Source organism: Salmo salar, chromosome 19, assembly GCF_965601325.2.
Source record: "Salmo salar chromosome 19, fSalSal1, whole genome shotgun sequence".
Classification (NCBI taxonomy): Eukaryota; Metazoa; Chordata; class Actinopteri; order Salmoniformes; family Salmonidae; genus Salmo; species Salmo salar.
Window position 1 is genome coordinate 31,812,159 of NC_138309.1, and position 19,717 is coordinate 31,831,875.

General features: G+C 43.4%; 1 protein-coding gene across 5 annotated transcripts in view; it reads right to left on the reverse strand.

The window, feature by feature from the left end:
- Positions 1-19,717, reverse strand: part of LOC106578660 (DNA topoisomerase 2-binding protein 1-A) — a 61,851-nt gene that overhangs the window by 32,850 nt on the left and 9,284 nt on the right. For 3 of the 5 annotated variants that reach the window (XR_014381615.1, XM_045702211.2, XM_082965703.1), the window contains 8 exons: positions 19,453-19,634; positions 5,985-6,178; positions 5,443-5,577; positions 5,092-5,252; positions 4,597-4,760; positions 4,001-4,245; positions 3,338-3,684; positions 3,014-3,186 (listed from right to left, as the gene is read on the reverse strand). Coding sequence is in view for 4 of the 5 variants with exons in the window: in XM_045702211.2 (XP_045558167.2) it covers positions 3,014-3,186; positions 3,338-3,684; positions 4,001-4,245; positions 4,597-4,760; positions 5,092-5,252; positions 5,443-5,577; positions 5,985-6,178; positions 19,453-19,634 (1,601 nt within the window). In the remaining variant the exon portion in view is untranslated. Of the gene's footprint in view, positions 1-3,013; positions 3,187-3,337; positions 3,685-4,000; positions 4,246-4,596; positions 4,761-5,091; positions 5,253-5,442; positions 5,578-5,984; positions 6,179-7,533; positions 7,674-11,534; positions 11,794-19,452; positions 19,635-19,717 lie in introns of those variants that run through there. The other 2 variants (XM_045702212.2, XM_045702214.2) reach the window with 2 other exon arrangements.

The window sequence follows — 19,717 nt, forward strand, 5'->3', positions numbered from 1 at the left end:
TAAAATTGAAACTCTCTCCAATACAACCCAACATTGCATCTCCAATACAACCCAACATTGCATCTCCAATACAACCCAACATTGCAGAGTTACAGTCGTATGAAAAAGTTTGGGCACCCCTCTGAGGCTGCATAATAATTTACTCTGTCGTCACAGAAAATGATCACAGTGGCATGCCATTCATTTTCTAATAAAAGCAGAGTACTGGGGTATTGTCCACACAAAGATTTTTAGTGTAGCAATATTAAGTTGTATGAAATTAAATCAGATGTGAAAAATAGGCTATGCAAAAATTTGGGCACCCTTGTCATTCTGTTGATTTGAATACCTGAACACACAATTGGTTTGGTGAGCTCATTAAGCCTTGAACTTCATAGACAAGTGCATCCAATCATGAGAAAAGGTATTTAAGGTGGCCAATTGCAAGTTGTTGTTCTCTTTGACTCTCCTCTGAAGAGTGGCAACATGGGGGCCTCAAAACAACTCTCAAATGACCTGAAAACAAAGATTGTTCAACATTATGGTTTAGAGGAAGGCTACAAAAAGCTATCGCAGAGATGTAAGCTGTCAGTGTCCACTGTGAGGAACATAGTGAGGAAATGGAAGACCACAGGCACAGTTCTTGTTAAGGCCAGAAGTGGCAGGCCAAGTCAAATATCGGAGAGGCAAAGGCGAAGGATGGTGAGAACGGTCAAAAACAGCCCACAGACCACCTCCAAAGACCTACAACATCATCTTGCTGCAGATGGTGTCACTGTGCATCGTTCAACAATTCAGCGCACTTTGCACAAGGAGAAGCTGTATGGGAGAGTGATGCGGAAGAAGCCTTTTCTGCACACACGCCACAAACAGAGTTGCTTGAGGTATGCAAACGCACATTTGGACAAGCCAGCTTCATTTTGGAATAAGGTGCTGTGGACTGATGAAACAAAGATTGAGTTATTTGGTCATAACAAGGGATGTTATGCATGGCGGCAAAAGAACACAGCGTTCCAAGAAAAACACTTGCTACCCACAGTAAAATTTGGTGGTGGTTCCATCATGCTGTGGGGCTGTGTGGCCAGTGCCGGTACTGGGAATCTTGTTAAAGTAGAGGGTCGCATGGATTCCACTCAATATCAGTAGATTCTTGGGAATAATGTTGAAGAATCAGTCACAAAGTTGAAGTTACGCCGGGGCTGGATATTTCAACAAGACAACAACCCAAAACACTGCTCAAAATATACCCGGGCATTTATGCAGAGGAACAAAGTACAATGTTCTGGAATGGCCATCGCAGTCCCCAGACCTGAATATCATTGAGAATCTGTGGGATGATTTGAAGCGGGCTGTCCATGCTCGGCAGCCATCAAACCTAACTGAACTGGAGATGTTTTGTTAGGAGGAATGGTCCAAAATACCTTCATCCAGAATCCAGACACTCAGAGGCTATAGGAAGCGTCTAGAGGCTGTTATTTTAGCAAAAGGAGGCTCTACTAAATATTGATGTGATTTTTCTATTGGGGTGCCCAAATTTATGCACCTGTCTAATTTTGTTTTGATGCATATTGCACATTCTCTGTTAATCCAATAAACCTCATTTCACTACTGAAATATTACTGTGTCCATCAGTTATTTGATAGATCAACATGAAGTTGCTGATCCAAACACCCAATTATTTATAAATGGAAATCATGGAAATTGTCAGGGGTGCCCAAACTTTTTCATACGACTGACTGTATGTGCATCCTTTCAAGCACACCCTTCTCATTAACCTGTGGTGAGTTATTCACAATTTTCAATTAATAAATAAGGTTCTATATGTAAGATGGTTAAATAAAAAGAGCAAAATTATTGATTATTATGATATTATTATTTGTGCCCTGGTCCTATAAGAGCTCTTTGTCACTTCCCACGAGCCGGGTTGTGACAAACTCACACTCATTCTTATGTTTAATAAATGTATCGTATTGTGTGTGGCAGACTTACAATGATGGCCAAAAAACAACATTTGAGAGTGCACTGACCCAGGTGCTAGAGGGCTGCTAGAGGCAGCTAGAGGTTGAATGTTTGAAGAGGTATAAAACGTTTGGAAACCACTGGCCTAGAGTATGCAATAGCCCCTTTTCCACTACAGAGCCAACTGGGCCTGTCGGTGCCAGGGATAACTTTTAACATGTCTGTAAAATTGAGTTGATAGCACCCATTAGTTGATACAGCACCATACCTTAGCTGTCAAATGAGCTCAGATATTCATTTGTCTTAATAAAATCCACTAAACAAATGTCCCCATGAAGGTGTGTTCAGTCCCCCTTTTGATGTATAAACAAGCTTTGTGTGTGTACATGTATGTGAATATGCAAATTAGGTTCTTAGTAAGCATGAATTCTTGCAAAGTCCCCAGTATGGAGGTTGGGGATTTGTGTTCAAGGTCCAATGAAGTCGTTTTTATCTTAATATTGAATCATTTCTGGGTAACAAAATGACCTTACTGTTATTGTTTTCAATAAAAATTGTCAAAAGTAAACAAAAATAGCTTATTAGCAAAGGGCAATTTCTCAAGCAAGAATTTTGCTAGGAGTGTCTGGAAGTGGTCTGAGTTGGGAGAGTGGGGAAAGGAAAACTGAACATTTGCTGTTATTGGCAGAGAGGTTTGGAACTCTTATTGGTCTATTAACACATTTCCTGCATGGTGATGTCATCATGGAGGTCAAAACCATCCCACACAACAGGCTGAAATGTTATTTTAGCTCTTACACTAAAAGGGCATTACCATCATATTCACAATATTATTCCAACCTTATAGTGTGGAAATATACTGTATATGAAACAAGAAAATCACATTTCACTGCACTGGGCCTTTAACAAACCATAGTTGAACATGCCTGATTTTTCCTCAACATTTCTGGGACTTCGGGAAAGTGGCATTCCCGCATGTCCTTGACATGTCCCCATCAAGTCTTTTTTACAAGTGTGTGTGTGTGTGTGTGTGTGTGTGTGTGTGTGTGTGTGCATGCGGTAGCAAGGTGGTTACCTGGCTCCCAGGTGTTTGGCTAGCTCTACCACGGACTCCCTCTCTGCCCCAGTAAACTGGCTGACTGAGAGGACACAGTCTCTGAGCGGGGAGCAGCCCTCTATCACTGGCACAGGGCTGAAAAGGGCATGGGAGCCCAGCTCTAACATACACTGCTGCTCCACACACATTGCCTACACAAAGACACAATAACACATTGATTAATGCTCACACAATATGGCTTAATGAAGACTCGCACACCTGGCCTAAAGAACCTATTAATACCACACCAGAAACAGACAACCAAAAACATGAAGCCATAATGTTCGTAAAAATCGCCTTTACCAGCCAGGTATCAGTGACCACCTCATCCACAGTGGCCTCCACCTCACAGCCAAACAGGGGCACCACAGCATAGTCAACCACCACCCGCGTGTGCCCCACCAGCACCTTCCCACAGTTCTCCGTCACCAGCATGGAATGCTGGGCCTCCACCTCAGCCCCGAAGCCCAACAGGAGGAAGCGTTTTCCCGCAAACAGGCCCGCCTCGCTGGCCTCCTGCAGGGTGGTGTCAGCACTGGCCCCATCCCCGTCTGCAGTAGTAGACTGGTCTGGGGCTGAGACCCAAGGCTCTGGCGCTGCAGCACTCTGCCTTCTGTGGCTGTTACCGTCAGCTGGAGGAGGCATCTCCACTGGGGTTGGAGGTGAAAAATGGCGTATAGAGAGAGGAAATTACGAGGAGATTATGGTGGAATATGATACCTGGGGGTGCAGGTTCTGTGACTTTCAGTCAAGCTAACAATATGTAGTGTATGTCAACAAGAGAAATTGTACAGTGATGATACAACATTGGGCAATGTGAATATGTTAATATTCTTTGCAATTGGCTCTAAAACGCCAAAAGAACGCCAATGAGGCGGGAAATGAAGCGGGAAATGTGTGTTACGCGACTTTTGAGTTGTGGTCTTACTGCTACACTGAGTATACACAGAGGAGCTCCTCCCTTACCCACTCTCTGGTCATCATCCATGTACTGAGATAGCATGTCCTCCTTGGCCTTCCTGTGTCGGAGGGTAGCAGGGGGGGCGGCTGAGGAGGTGGAAGAGGGGTGGGAGGCGGAGGTGCGGGGGGCAGGCATGGCCATAGCTGCAGGGGCGGGAGGCAGACAGGCCAGGTGATGGTAGTCCCCCTCAGGGAGCAGGCTGCCTCTGGAGAAGCTGTCCAGCAGCCACTGCACCGTCACCACATGAGGCCTAGAGGAGATATCAGAAAGATGGGATCACACACGGGCACAAGTTAGTCTTCATAAATTATTTTCTAGGTTTACGGATTTCCTAACTACAGGGTTTGGGTCCAATATTGCATTTCTCCATCAATATAAGTACTTGAATGAATAACGGTTTAATGACAAAGCCTAATGACAATTTTTTTAACCGACTTTGAGAGTCTACTTGTAATGAAAAGCGCTATATAAAATAAATATATAATCATAATTATTAACCTAAGCGTAATACACTATGGATATGGCAATGGCTGTATGTGTCTAATAGCAGCCAGTGGTCTTGTAGGTGTGCTGTTGTGACAGCTGTATGGTTCTGACTGACCTGTGTGTGGCTTTGGCCAGGAAGGTTTTAGTGTCTTCGTCTTGGTCTCCCATGACCACGTGGGTGAGGTCCTCGCTGGGCTGATTTAAGAGCAGGCCCCCGGCTATGTTGACCAGCCGACGCAGCTTCTCCAGCCGCTTCCCTGGCAGCCCACACAGGTACAGCTACAGGGGAAGACGGGAAATTCAACTTGTGTTTTCTAAAACCCAAAGACGCTTCACAATAAGCAACCATAAGGAATAAGGAACCATAATGTATATGGCTCTTTATGTCATGTCTGTAAGTGAACTGAACTTCTGGTTAACACATTTCTATAAGAGCAATCATGTGTCTCTCTTGCAACTGAAGGCCTCAGTGAGGAAAGTAGCCTGTAGTAGAGTGGCTCAGAATAAATAGGTTATTTAAGATAATTATTGTATTGTCTAATAGAGAATTATAGCATCTATATCGAGTGGCTCATATTAAGATGAAGTGTTAAGAGGAACTTCTACTGACCTTGCAGCCGTCCAGGAGGTCGTCTGTGGGGCAGACTGTGATGTCCAGAGCATCAATGGGATCTGGAGTGTCCAGACGGCTGACCGTGGCATTGGTCATCGCCGTGTCATCCACGGTCATGCTGGTGTTCACAGAAATCTGACTCAACCCCAACAGAAACTCTGAAGGAAGACAACATCAACAACCTTGATATTTCAACCTGTGTGTCCTGATCGCGTCTGGTATGGGGGGACAAAAATCAACATGCGTGCGATGGCGGACGCACGCGCAGTCTGGTCAGCATGTAAGAGTCATGAACTTCTGAATTAACGCTGAAAACCGTAACAATAAACCTTGAGCCTGGCGCCTCACCCTCTTTCTTCTTGCTGGTGGGGATGGAGGTATAGAGGCTCTCATCCTGGCAGAAGCCCTTCTCGATGCTGTCAAACAGCCAGTGCAGAGATACACAGAAGACATTCCACTTCTGTGCATACTCGTACTTTTGACCTGCAAACACAGACATAGAGAAGGATAAGTGAAAGTGATGGAAACTGGGTGGCAATAAGGGAGATCCAGAAACTCTTTAAGACCTACATTTGTTACATGAAAGGGCATCAGAAGGACAGGGCTGAAGCATATTTTCATGAAAATGTAATAGACTGTCCTTAATTCTTTTTGCATTTTTGATGCATGGCTAAAGCTGGATATATCACTTCTTATTTCTTTTGTATTTGCGGTGTGCGCCGACCTAAGTTGACTGAAAACACATCCTCATTTACAGCAACGACCTGGGGAATAGTTAAGGCGGGGGGAGTGAATGAGCCAATTGGAAGCTGGGGATGATTAGGTGACCATGATGGTATGAGGGACAGATAACTAAGTTGGACAATAAAGGTATGTTAAGTTTGACCAACCAGAGGGCTTGCTGACAATGAGGTGGGTGCACTCGTTCATCTTGAGCTGTCCTGTGTAGCTGGCACCGTGCTGCTGGCAGAGCCTCTGTACCTCCTTACGCTCCACTGTGGAGAGGCCTGTGACACAGACGGTGCAGCCGCGGAGCACAGGGCACACATAGTCCTCTATAGGCAGGTCAGTGTGTCTGAACAGGCTGCGGGGGAAGGAGAGACAGGGATAGAGGGATGAAGAGATGGGTTTCATTCATGGCAGTTAACATGTCTAAAATACAAGTACAGCTTGCTACATGGAGCATCTACACAGAGTGTACAAAATATAAGGAACATGCTCTTTCCAGGACATACCAGGACCAGGTGAAAGCTATGATTCCTAATTGATGTCACCAGTTAAATCCACTTCAATCAGTGTAGAACTTCTGCACAGGCACACTAATAACAGAGTGAGAGCACCGTAATAACAGAAGTATAGGAATAGTTAAAACATGAAGCTATGATCCCTTATGGATGTTAAATCCACTTCAATCAGTGTTTATGAAGGGGAGGAAACGGGGTAAAGAATGATTTTTAATCATCGAGACAATTGAGACATGGATTGTGTATTCGTGCCATTCAGAGGGTGAGTGGGCAAGACAAAAGATTTAAGTGCCTTTGAATAGGGTATGGTAGTAGGAACCAGGCGCACTGGTTTGAGTGTGTCAAGAACTGCAATGCTGCAGCATGGATTCAACAAGGTGTCGAAAGCGTTCCACAAAGATGCTGGCCCATGTTGACTCCAATGCTTGGCTGAATTGGCTGAATGTCCTTTGGGTCGTTGATCATTCATAATACTATGGTGGGGAAAATGACAAACTATGTTATGAACATGCGCTGTATAAGCCTTAAACCTGTACATTTCCATCATGTAAGAAGCTAGTGTTTTTTCACTCTGATCTTTGCGTCACTTAGTGACGTGGCCAAAGACAAAGGGCCGTCTTTAAGAGTGAACATTTTTTTTTTTTTATATATATATTTTATTTTTGCATTTTCCAATTAAGAACATTCAAAACAAAAGTGAAAATATGTTAGACAACAAAGGACAAAGTGACGGTAACAGACGAGCGTAATAAAAACATTTAAATTATATATACGGACATACATAATACATAAAAAACATACATGATACAAAAGTCATAATAAAGAGTAAAATAAAAAATAATAATAATGAGACATTGAATCATATGGTCACCTGCCGTAAGCTACATATTATACATTACGTGTGAAACATTATATAAGAATTATATAGAGATTCAATCAATGTGATGTGAGGGGAGATTCTCCATATAGTCAATAAAAGGTTGCCAAATTCTGTAAAATGTCTTTAACTTATTCCTCAAGCAGTAAGTGATTTTCTCCAGTGGGATACAACTATTAACTTCCGATAGCCACATTGCAACTGGCAGGAAGGAATCCGATTTCCATTTCAAGGCAATACATTTCTTGGCAATCGCTAGCAATATTTCTGTTAGCTTTATAGTATGACTTTGCCTAAGATTGGTGTTAGTATAGTTACCCAGTAGACAGACCTCCGGGTCTAAAGGGAAAGCAACCCCGTGGATTGAGGATATGGTATCGCATACCCCCTGCCAGAAACCGTGTAGTTTTGAACACTGCCAAGTGGAATGGAGGAATATTCCTTCATCTGAGCCACATCTAAAACATAGGGAGGAGATAACAGGGTTGAACTTGTGCAGTCTAGATGGGGTGATATAGAGCTGATGGAGGAAATTAAACTGGATCAGTCTGTATCTGGAGTTCAATGTGGATGTAACACCATCCCTGCATAGGTCACTCCATAGGCCCTCATCAAGATCAATACCCAGATATTTTTCCCATCTAAGTCGGGGTTTATCTAGCTCAGGCAGTGTTAGTACTGACATAAGAGCATCGTAAACACGGGAAATGGTCTTGAATAGTGGTTGGTCTGCATGGCAGAGTTGTTCAATAGGTGACATCTTAGGTAGATTCCATTGTCCCTTGAGAGTCACCCTGATAAAGTCTCGTAGTTGTAGGTAGCTAAAGAAGTCCCTGTTAGACAAGCGGTATTTCTGTTTCAGCTGTTCAAAAGACATAAGAACTCCCTCCTCATAACAGTGTTCCAGAAGAGTGATCCCCTTATCAGACCATGGTCTAAAGTTACTATTCTGGAAAAACATAGGAATCTATCTATTGTTACATAAAGGGGTTTTAGGGGAAAGAAATCCCTCTCGTCTGAATAGCTCATGCAGTTTGCACCATGCCAGGACAGAATGTATGATTATAGGGTTGTCTGTGATGGTTTTTATAGATTTTCTGTCCCATTTGTAAAACAATTCTGCCCCTGTGTCATCATTCACCTCAAGCTTTTCAATGTTCAACCATGAGGGAGAGGGACCATTGTCAAACCTCTGAGCCAGAAACCTAGACTGTGCAGCCCAGTAGTACATTCTAAAATTGGGGAGGTTTAAGCCCCCTTGACCGTAATCCAGGGTCAGTTTGTCCAGGCTAACCCTCGGGGTTTTGCCATGCCAGACAAACCGTCTGGTCAGCTTGTTGAGAGAGGAAAAGAATGCTGCGGGCACAGGGATAGATTGAAACAAATATAGAAATCTGGGCAGGATATTCATTTTAATCACATTGATTCTACCCAGTAGAGTGAGAGGCAAGTCCATCCACTTACACAGGTCACCCTCCACCTTTTGCAACAAGCTGGCCAGATTGAGTTTATAGAGGTTGTTCAGGTTACCATCCACCATTATGCCCAAATATGTGAAGCCCAGAGGCGACCATCGAAAAGGAAACTTGTGCTTGATGGTATGATGGTCAAAGACAGACAACGGTAAGATTTCGCTTTTATCAAAGTTAACCTTATATCCAGAGAAAGAACTATAACACTGTAGTAGGATCTGCAAGTGAGAGAGGGAATGTTCTGGGTTTGTTAGAAATAAGATAAGGTCGTCCGCAAAGAGTGATAATTTATGGGTATGGGGGCCCACCTCAAAGCCATGAATGTCAGATCGTGCCCCAATAGCCTCAGCCAACGGTTCGATGGCGAGGGCAAAGAGGTGGGGGCTAAGTGGGCAACCTTGTCTGTTCCCCCTATAGAGAGGGAAAGAGGAGGAAGTAATCCCATTGGTAGCAATCCTAGCTTTAGGAGATTTGTAGAGTGATTTTATCAAATTTACAAACACAGTACCTAAACCAAACTTTTCCAAGACGCGAAAGAGGCATGGCCATTCAACCCTATCAAAGGCCTTTTCAGCGTCGAGGGAGACTGCGACACTAGGTATTTTGTTTTTGTTAGCAAGGTGAATTATATCAAAGAACCTTCTGAGATTATTGGAGGACAGTCTATTAATTATGAAGCCAGTCTGATCTGGGTTGACCAGCAGGGGGAGACATGACTCCAGTCTCTTAGATAGCATCTTGGTGACCAGTTTACAATCTGTGTTAAGGAGAGAGATTGGTCTATAGGAGGCGCACTTTAGCGGGTTTTTCCCTTTCTTGTGAATTACAGTAATTACTGCCTGAGAGAAAGACTCTGGAAAGCAGTTGTCTTCCCCGGCTTTTTTAAGTACCTCCAAAAGGTAGGGGACCAACAGCTCCCTAAATTCTTTATAGAACTCTGGAGGGAAGCCATCCTCCCCAGGAGATTTATTAGAAGGTAAGGATTTAATGGCTTCCAACAATTCAGGAACTGAGAAGTTTTCACTCAGGTGCTCTCTGTCTTCCTCTGACAGGCATGGGAGGTTGAGAGAGGAGAGAAAGGAGTCGATCTCTGATAGATCATCGCTTGATTGGGAAGTGTAGAGGTCTTCATAGTATTTCTTAATTTCGGTAGGGTCGAAAGATATCTCATTAGTAAGAGTTTCTATAGCATTAATTGTCCTCTTACTTTCCTCTGCTTTCAGTTGCCATGCCAGTACTTTGTGAGCTTTCTCTCCAAGCTCGTAATAACACTGTTTTGATTTAGTGATGGCCCTCTCAGCTTGATATGTGTTCAGAATATTATATTTCAGTTTTTTTATTTACCAAAAGCCTGTATAGATCTTTAGTCGGGCCTCTTTGGTAGGTTCTCTCTAGCTCGGAGATTTCAGATTCAAGGACATTCAGTTCCGCACCGTGTTTTCTCTTCAACCCTTTAGTATAGGAAATGATCCGTCCCCTCAGATAGTTTCATTCTTTGGGACACATTGAAAGCCTGTCAGGAGCGGAGGGTTTGTTTGTCAAAGTAAAAATATTGATCTGCTCTTTGATAAATGCACAAAATTCAGGTTGCTTTAGGAGTGTAGAATTTAGTCTCCATCTATATGCTCCATTTACCTTGGTAGGAATAGAGATTGATAATACCAGAGGAGAATGGTCACTAAGCAATCTGGGGAGATACTCGATATCTAACACTCTATGAAACAGTTGGGTCGATAGTAAAAAGTTATCTATGCGTGTGTGTGTTGTGTGGGTGTGAATAAAAAGAGTAGTCCCTATCCTGTGGGTGCAACTGTCTCCAGATGTCTAGTAAATTAAGATCTTTGATGAATGACATGGTGAGCTTGGCGGCTTTGGTAAGAAGGGAGGGTTTATCAGAGGACCTATCAAGAACTGTATCTAAACAAAAATTTAAATCTCCTCCAACCAGTAGCCATCCTGGTGGTGCTTGAGTGACCTGAAGGAAGACATTCTGTATAAACATATGGTCATCGAAGTTAGGAGCATAAATATTCAACAGGGTCCAAGACTCTGAAAACATATGCCCCTGCACCAAAACAAACCTGCCCGAGGGATCAGAGATGGTGTTGTTGACGCAGAAGGGGATGTGTCTACTTATCAAAATTGCAGGTCCTCTTGATTTGGAGTTAAAAGAGGACACGAAAACTTGTCCTACCCATTCCCTCTTCAATTTCTTGTGTTCGCTGGCTGTAAGATGTGTTTCTTGTAGAAACACAATGTCAGCCTTTAATTTCTTAAGGTATGTATAGACTCTTTTCCTCTTAATCGTGCTGTTAAGACCTTTTACGTTGAATGTGACATATTTTAGTGGATTAAGAATAGGTTGGGTTTCAAATATGTAACCGAATGGAAATCTCTCATATGTAAATAGTCAGGAAATGTTTCAACTTTGGTTTGAACACTGAAGTGACCTATGTGTCTCTTTAGGAAGGAAACAACAATAAACATGGAAAAAAAGGGAAAAAAAAATCCCACCCACCCCGATTGTCAGACTAAAACAACAATCCCAACAATCAAACATGAATACACTTGTAGAGATACGTTGCTGCTCGCTTTCCACCTTACTCTTACTAGCTAAACCTGGGCGTAAACTAAAACCTAAGAGCTCTCTAAATTGAAAACAAACTTTGTGAATAGACATTTATGGCTGAATATTTACTGCCCACGGTAAGGGCCGCTTGAGTCTCTTTTCGGGAGAGGAGAAACATAAATGGGGGGAAGCGATGGGCCTAAGCCCACTTATTTGCTTCGCCCAGTGGATATTGACTAAACCAAAATATACTCTCCTGTAAATGTAATAGAACTCACCCCGGGGAAAAACGGTTAGTTGAAAAAGTACAAATCAATTATAGTGACCGGATAGCGGGGTAAACGGATCCAAATTCCAAGAAGATATCAGCAGTTCAGTCCAGATAAGAGAAAACAAACAAATTGGATCTTATCCCCCAGAGAGACCGTTTTTCAGACGCGGTTCGGTTCTTTGAGAAAAGTGAACACTTCTCCCGGTGTGTTGAAGATATGGCATCGGCCTTTGTACTGAACTTTCATCCGCACAGGGTGGATGAGGTAGCCGGTGATGTTCTTCTCCTTCAGTGCTTTGGCGGCAGGTCTGAACTGCTTGCGACGTCTGGCGAGATCGGCACTCATTTCCGGGAAAAGGCTGACCCTCTTGCCATCGATGGTGATGTCCCCTTTGGCTCTTGCGAGTTGCAGTATCTTCTCTCTGTCTTGGAAACGGAGGAACCTGACCAGAACGGCACGTGGGGGCTCCTCTGGCCGGGGTTTCGGCGCTGATGTTCTGTGGGCACGTTCGATTTCCAGCGGCTTGGTGAAGTTGATTATGCCTAGGACATCCAGGATCCATTGAGTGAAGAAGCGGACCGGGTCACGGCCCTCGCTGTCCTCTTTCAATCCCACCACACGGATATTACTACCTCTGCTCTGGTTCTCCATCTGGTCTACTTTGTTTTTGAGGTAGGCATTATCCTTCTGCAGTTCTATCAGAACCTGGTCATGTCGAGCGATGGTATCCTCAACTGTGCTAATGCGCATCTCGGCCTCAGTTGTTCTCATAAGGAGATCATTCATGGAGGATTTCAGGTCGTCGATGGAAGAATGGAGTTCAGCCGATTTCTTGTCAATTTTCATAGAAAGACCTTTGTTACCATCCTGAATTTCCCGGAGGAGAGTAGCCAGCATGTCGGCAGGCTCGCAAGAGGCTGCCGAGAGCAACAGTCTGGAACTGTCGTCTGAGTTATGAGGGCTAATGCTAAAGTTGCTAGCTGTGGCGTTATCGTTGTCTTGGGATTCAACAACGTTTTGGTCGTCCTTCTTGCCTCTCGGTCGGAGGTCCATGGCTCTTTGGGAAGGTAAGTACTTCACAATTTATCAGCCGATGTTAGAATATTGTTTCAACGTTGTTATTTAGGTAATAATAGGATAACTTTGAAGAGCTCGGGTTGTCAACGTCTGTTCAGCTCCGCGGCATCACGTGCTCCCCAAGAGTAACCAGTTTGAGTCCATCCTGTTCTTTTCGTATCTTTCAAGGGCACAGCTGTATGGAGATAAGAGGCTAGCTTGAGCAGCAGCTAGACAGTAACAAAACTGGCGTTATCACTATGTTGTACACTATGTTCCCATCATGATGTCACACACACCTGCTAAACTGCCTCATAGACAAAGGTTATAAAAGCTGAGACCCAACTCTTGTTTGTTGGGCTCTTAACTCCGCACCTTTTGAGTGATTGTTAACCACTCCAGAATTGCAATTCTTATAATAAAAGGTTGTTGTTTGAAGAACCTACAGTCTCTCCTCCTTACTGGTTAGAACTTCCACGACAATACACACAGGAAACTGTTGAACGTGAAAAAAAAAACCTACTGGAACCTACTACCATACCCTTTTCAAAGGCACCTAAATATTTTGTCTTGCCCATTCACCCCATCAATGGCATAAACACACAATCCATGTCTCAATTGTGTCAAGGCTTAGAAATCCTTCTTAACCTGTCTCCTCCCCTTCATCTACACTGATTGAAGTGGATTTAACATCCATAAGGGATCATAGCTTTCACCTGGATTCATTGTTAAGTTCATGTTTTAAGTATCACTATACTTCTGTTATTACAGTGCTCTCACTCTGTTATTAGTGTGCCTGTGCAGAAGTTCCCCTCTCTGTTGGACTGGGCCCGAGTGTAGATTCGGCGAAGTAAACCTTGTTATACTGAAACTTACCGTAATTTCCGGACTATTAAGCGCACCTGAATATAAGCCGCAACCACTGAATTTAAAAAATATATATTATTTTGAACATAAATAAGCCGCACATGTCTATAAGCCGCAGGTGCCTACCGGTACATTGAAACAAATGAACTTTACACAGGCTTTAACGAAACACGGCTTGTAACAAAAATAAATAGGCTTTAACGAAACACGGCTTGTAACAAAAAATAAAAAATTAGCAGTAAGCTTTAGTTGTCTTTCAATTCCTCACGCTGCTGTTTCCAACGTCTTATCATCGACTCATTAAGACCAAGCTCCCGTGCAGCAGCTCTATTTCCTTTTCCAACAGCCAGATCAATCGCCTTCAACTTGAAAGCTGCATCATATGCATTTCTCCGTATCTTTGCCATGATGAGGGTGACAAAATGACTACCGTAATCAGAATGATGGGAAGTTTGAGAGCGCTCGATTTAATCTAAACAGTAAACAAAAAAGTTGTTTGACCTTAACCCGCTCGGCAATTTCATTGGTCTAATGAAAGCTTCATGCCGCCAAAAAACTGAGCACGTCACAGAATGTGTTTTTTTGGAAAAAAAAAATTGCAAGCGGGAAAAATCCATATATTAGCCGCGTCATTGTTTAAGCCGCGAGGTTCAAAGCTGGGAAAAAAGTTGCGGCTTATAGTCCGGAATTTACGGTAGTCGTCGTATCATTTGGAGTTAACATTGGTAGCAGAGGATGGCTAATAATTACAATGTGCCACCTCGCGTTGACGAGGTAGTATGAAAGTTGGAAAAATGGACTTGAAATCTGGACACGGGTTACCAATCTGGACGAGAAAACTCAAGCACACTGTTAATGTCGCTCGAAGAGAGGGTGATACAGCACTGTAAATATCTGCGGAGGATTTGAACAGGGCTGACGGTATGGAAACTGATCAGAGCACTGGATTCTGTGTTTGTTAAAGAAGAGAAACACGGTGCCTACAAGGCATATTCAAACTTTGACAGAGTTACTAGAGACATTTTGGTTGCAATGACTGACAACATAGTTGATTTTGAACAGAGGTACAATAGGATGTGCAAGTACGACATGGTTCTCCAGGATGCAGTGTTAGCTTTCAAGTTGTTAGATACTGCCCGTCTGGATGGTATGGTGAAACAGCTGGCATAGACTGCTGGTACTGTGCTGAGTTTTACGTCAATAAAGTGACAAGGTATACTACACTGAGCAGCAGAGAAAATGTGCCAACCAGTCACGTTCTCAAGACAACCAGACAAGGGTGCCATTGCCTGGCACAAATCCACTGGCCAGGTATGGAAGGAGATCAAAATTTGTCAAAGCACTTAACATTGTTTTAATTATGTAAATCTTTAACCCAAACAAGTTAAACTGAGAAAATGTAGGCACAGCGATAGAGCAGTGTACCATTACACTGTTTTCAAACGAATCTGCTTCCGAGATCTTTATAGTTGGATGCTTAAGATCTGTTCAAATCCAAAAACGAATCAAATTTTATTTGTCACATGCCCCGAATAAATCAGGTGAAGAACCTTATCGTAAAATGCTTACTGACAAGCACTTAACCGACAATGCAGTTCAAGAAAGAGTTATGCATTTTATTTGTTTTACTAAATAATACCTAACAATAATGAGGCTATATACGGGGGTACTGGTACCGAGCCAATGTGCTGGGGTATAGGTTAGTCGAGATAATTTGTAAAGTGGATATGCATAGATAATAAACAGCAGTGTAAAAACAAAAGGGGGGGAGGGACGACAACGACATGGCGCTCCGGTACAGCTTGACGTGCGGTAGCAGAGAGAACAGTCTATGACTTGAGTGACTGGAGTCCGACAATTATTTGGGCCTTCCTGACACCGTCTACTATATAGGTCCTGGATGTCAGGAAGCTTGGCCCCAGTGATGTACTGGGCCGAACGCACTACCCTCTGTAGCGCCTTACGGTCAGATGCCGAGCAGTTGCCATACCAGGCGGTGATGCAACCGGTCAGGATGCTCTCGATGGTGCAGCTGTAGAACTTTGAGGATCTGAGGACCAATGCAACATCTTTTCAGTCTCCTGAGGGGGAGAAGGTGTTGTAGTGCCCTCTTCACAACTGTCTTGGTGTGATTGAACCATGATAGTTCGTTGGTGATGTGGACACCAAGGAACGTGAAACTCTCGACCCACTCCACTTCAGCCCCGTCAATGTTAATGGGGGCGTGTTCGGCCCGCCTTTTCCTGTAGTCCACGATCATCTCATTTGTCTTGCTCACATTGAGGGAGAGATTGCAGTCCTGGCACCACACGGCCAGGTCTCTGACCTCCCAAAAGGCTGTCTCATCGTTGTCAGTGATCAGGCCTACCACTGTTGTGTCGTTAGCAAACAATGATGGTGTTGGAGTTGTGCTTGGCCACACAGTCGTGGGTGAACAGCAAGTACAGCAGGGGACTGAGCACGCATCCCTGAGGGCCCCCCCCCCCCCGTGTTGAGGATCAGCGTGGCAGATGTGTTCTTGCCTACCCTTACCACCTGGGGGCGGCCCGTCAGGAAGCCAAGGATATAGTTGCAGAGGGAGGTGTTTAGTCCAAGGGTCCTTAGCTTAGTGATGAGCTTTGTGGGCACTATGATGTTGAACGCTGACCCTTAGTGAATTAACAGCATTCTCAGATAGGTGTTCCTTTTGTCCAGGTGGGAAAGGGCAGTGTGAAGTATGATTGAGATGGCATCATCTGTGGATCTGGTAAGATTGTGTATTTATGGATCTGATTGATGCTGCGTGTACACGCACAGTGTGTGGTGCAAAAATGGCACAATGGACAATGGAGGAGAATTCAATAATAATTAAACAAGAGAAATGGCAGAGAAATTCAACATGGAAGTAAAGACCTGCTACATACAATCCATGGAGCAATGGGCTTCTGGATAGACATAATCAAACACTCAAAGAGATCACGCTCAAAGTCAAGCAACACAATGAATGTGGCTGGAAAACAGCCCTAGATTGGGCGCGGATGGCAAAGAACTCAATGCACAATGTTCATGGCTACAGCCCATACCAGCTAATGTTTGGGTAGAACCCTAATCTTCCCTCTGTACTTGTTGACGTGCCACCAGCACTAGAAGGGACCAGTGTGAGCGCCTGGGTGGGACAGCACCTTTCAGCACTACATGCAGCGAGAAAAGTGTTCACTGAAGCAGTGTTAAATGAGAATTCGCAGAGCTCTGCGTAAACAGCTTTGTCCCACAGACGAGAAGTTCGAGACAGGAAACAAAGTGTACTACAAACGAGTTGACAGTCAAGAGTGGAAAGGACCGGGAGTCGTCATTGAACACGATGGTTTGGTGACATTTGTGAGGCACCATTGTCCGGGTGCATCACACAAGATTGCGGAAAGTAAATGACCAAAAAGTTGGGAGGGGCTGTTGCTGAGAATCAGCCTCCTACCGAAAATGACAAAAAGGACACATTAACAGACACAAACTTACCAGATGTCGCATCCACTGATATGGACAGTGAAACTGACACAGGAAAACCTTCAACCATGACACAGGTACTGTTGAGTGTTCAAATGAGGAAAATAACAGCCACTTGTTAAGACAACATGGTTGTTACAATCTGTTAAATACATGGACAGAGGAAGTGGTCTTCTACACACCAGAACTGGTACAACTTGGAGTACTCTGAACCAGCTGCCCTTTCTGGTAAAAAAGGGTCAGTTGACCTATCACTTGTAGATAATCGATGAATTGAACCAATGGACAATAGAGAAAAACAGAATGACATTCAAAAGGACGATGTACTTGAAACAAAGGAAATGTAATTTGACTCAGCTAAACTAGATGAGCTCAGTAATTGGAGGAAAAATTGAGTGTATGAGGAAGTCAAAGACATTGGCCAAAAATGTGTCTCAATAAGGTGGGTGTGTACCTTTAAAAGGATCGGTGTCCCGCTAGCGGTACAACTAAATAATCAGAAATATTATGGATTTTAAACAAGTACATAAGTGTCTTATATCTGCTGAAAGCTTAAATTCTTGTTTTTCTAACTGCACTGTCCGATGTACAGTAGCTATTACAGCGGAAACATGCCATGTGATTGTTTGAGGATGGCGCCCCACATCAAAATATTTTTCCACTGGCACAGGTTTCATACGTTCACATACAACGATTAAATATTCACTTACTTTTTGAAAATCTTCCTCTGATTTGTCATCCAAAAGGGTCCCAGCTATAACATGTAGTGTCGTTTTGTTAGATAAAATCCTTCTTTATATCCCCAAAAGTCCATTTAGTAGGCGCCATCGATTTGAGTAATCCACTCGTTCAACATGCAGAGAAAGGAATCCGAAAATCTACCCCTAAATTTTGTTTCAACAAGTTAAAATACATTTCTATTTACTCCTCAGATACCCTAAAATGTAATCAAACTATAATATTTCTTCAGGAAAAAAGTATGTTCAATAGAAAACTGATTTTAACAGGAGTGTAATGTCTTAATGGTGCGCGCAAGCACAAATTTCCAAGACCGTGTCCTTCTACTAAAACTGTTATTTGTTATTCGTTATTGAAGTTACAAGCCTGAAACCTTGAACAGACTGCTGACACCCTGTGGAAGCCATAGGAACTGCATCCAGGGAGCTAATTTTCAATATGGCCTCTCTCTTTCTCTTGCTTTCTAAGAGGATGTTCTCTCAAAAAGAAATAATTTCCGGTTGGTTTTTCTTTGGATTTTCTCCTACCATATCCATTGTGTTATATTCTCCTACATTATTTTAACATTTATACAAACTGCAAAGTGTTTTCTTTCCAATGGTACCAATTATATGCATATCCTGGCTTCAGGGCCTGAGCTACAGGCAGTTTACTTTGGGCACGTCAGTCAGGCAGGAAGTGAAGAAAAAAAGGGGCCTAGCCCTAAGAAGTTTTAAAGAATCCTTAACTGGAATAGTGCCAAAAGCACATCTAGTGGTTAAGAGGTTTTGAGGTTGAGGAGCTGGCTACTAAAGAAATCCCAAAAGTTTCACCGACATGCGCGTCATAGTCACTCAGATTGCTGCTGACAGTGATCTGCCAGAATTCTTTTTACTTCATTCCATGGACATCAAATCTGCATTTCTGCAGGTTACAGAGCTGTCAAGGGACATTCACATCCAACCTCCGCCTGAAGCTAAGGAACACTGTAGAAGCTAAGAAAGTGTGTATGGCCTCACAGATGCATCACTCTACTGGTACAACAAAGTCAAGGCAACAATGCTGAGTACAGGTGGCAAAATGTCACAAGTGGATCCTGCCGTCTTCTATTGGCTTGATCAAGACTGCAATGTGACTGGAGTACTTGCCTGTCATGTTGATGACTTCATCTTTCTGGCAACTCTGTTCTCAGAGCTTACCACTGTTGAGGCAAAACAGCACATTGTACCTATAATGTGTCACTGACAACTACTCCCTTGTTGATGCTGTCAAGTCAACCAAGACTGTCACAGAGAAAAGACTTCGTCTTGAGGTTAGCAGCATCAAGGAACTTATTCAGGCTCAGAGAATCCAGCGGATTCTGTGGTCGGCCACAAAAGAACCGCAAGCTGACTGACAAAAGAAATTAGCATTCACACTTGTGCTCCTAAAGGCACTCAGTAATGGTGCCATTGTCACATGACCCATTTGTAATGGGGACTTGAATAATACTTGGATATTTAATTATTTGTTGATGTTTTATTTGTCTTTAAAGAAAAGTGGGAGATTGTTAAGTTCATGTTTAAAGTATCCCTATACTTCTGTTATTACGGTGCTCTGTTGGACCGGTCCTGAGAGTAATGGCAACTATCTACCGTGGAAATACGGTGAAGTAAACGTTGTTAATCTGGAACCTAGTCGTTGTGTCATTTGGAGGTAACATTCACCTGGTCAATCTATGTCATGTTCTTAATGTTTTGTATACTCAGTTGCTTTTCATTAAGTGTGTCTGGCAAAATGAGAAAGGCATAAAAAGCCCTATTACCTGTTCTGTGATTTCTCCCAGCAGGTTTTTACCCAGGTGGGCAATACGATGGGCTTCCCCAGGCTGGCAGCCACCAGGTACTTCTTGCTGCCGACCTCCCCGGCGACCAGGTGAGTGACGGACACGTTGAGGTCCCGGTAGACCCTCCCTCCCATCAGCTGCACCAGAGCCATCACATCAGCCTGAAGGTAGACAGAGTCACTAACAGACCTGCTACACTGGACAACTTTTGCCGGGCGTGAGAAGCTCCTGTTTATTTGAATGT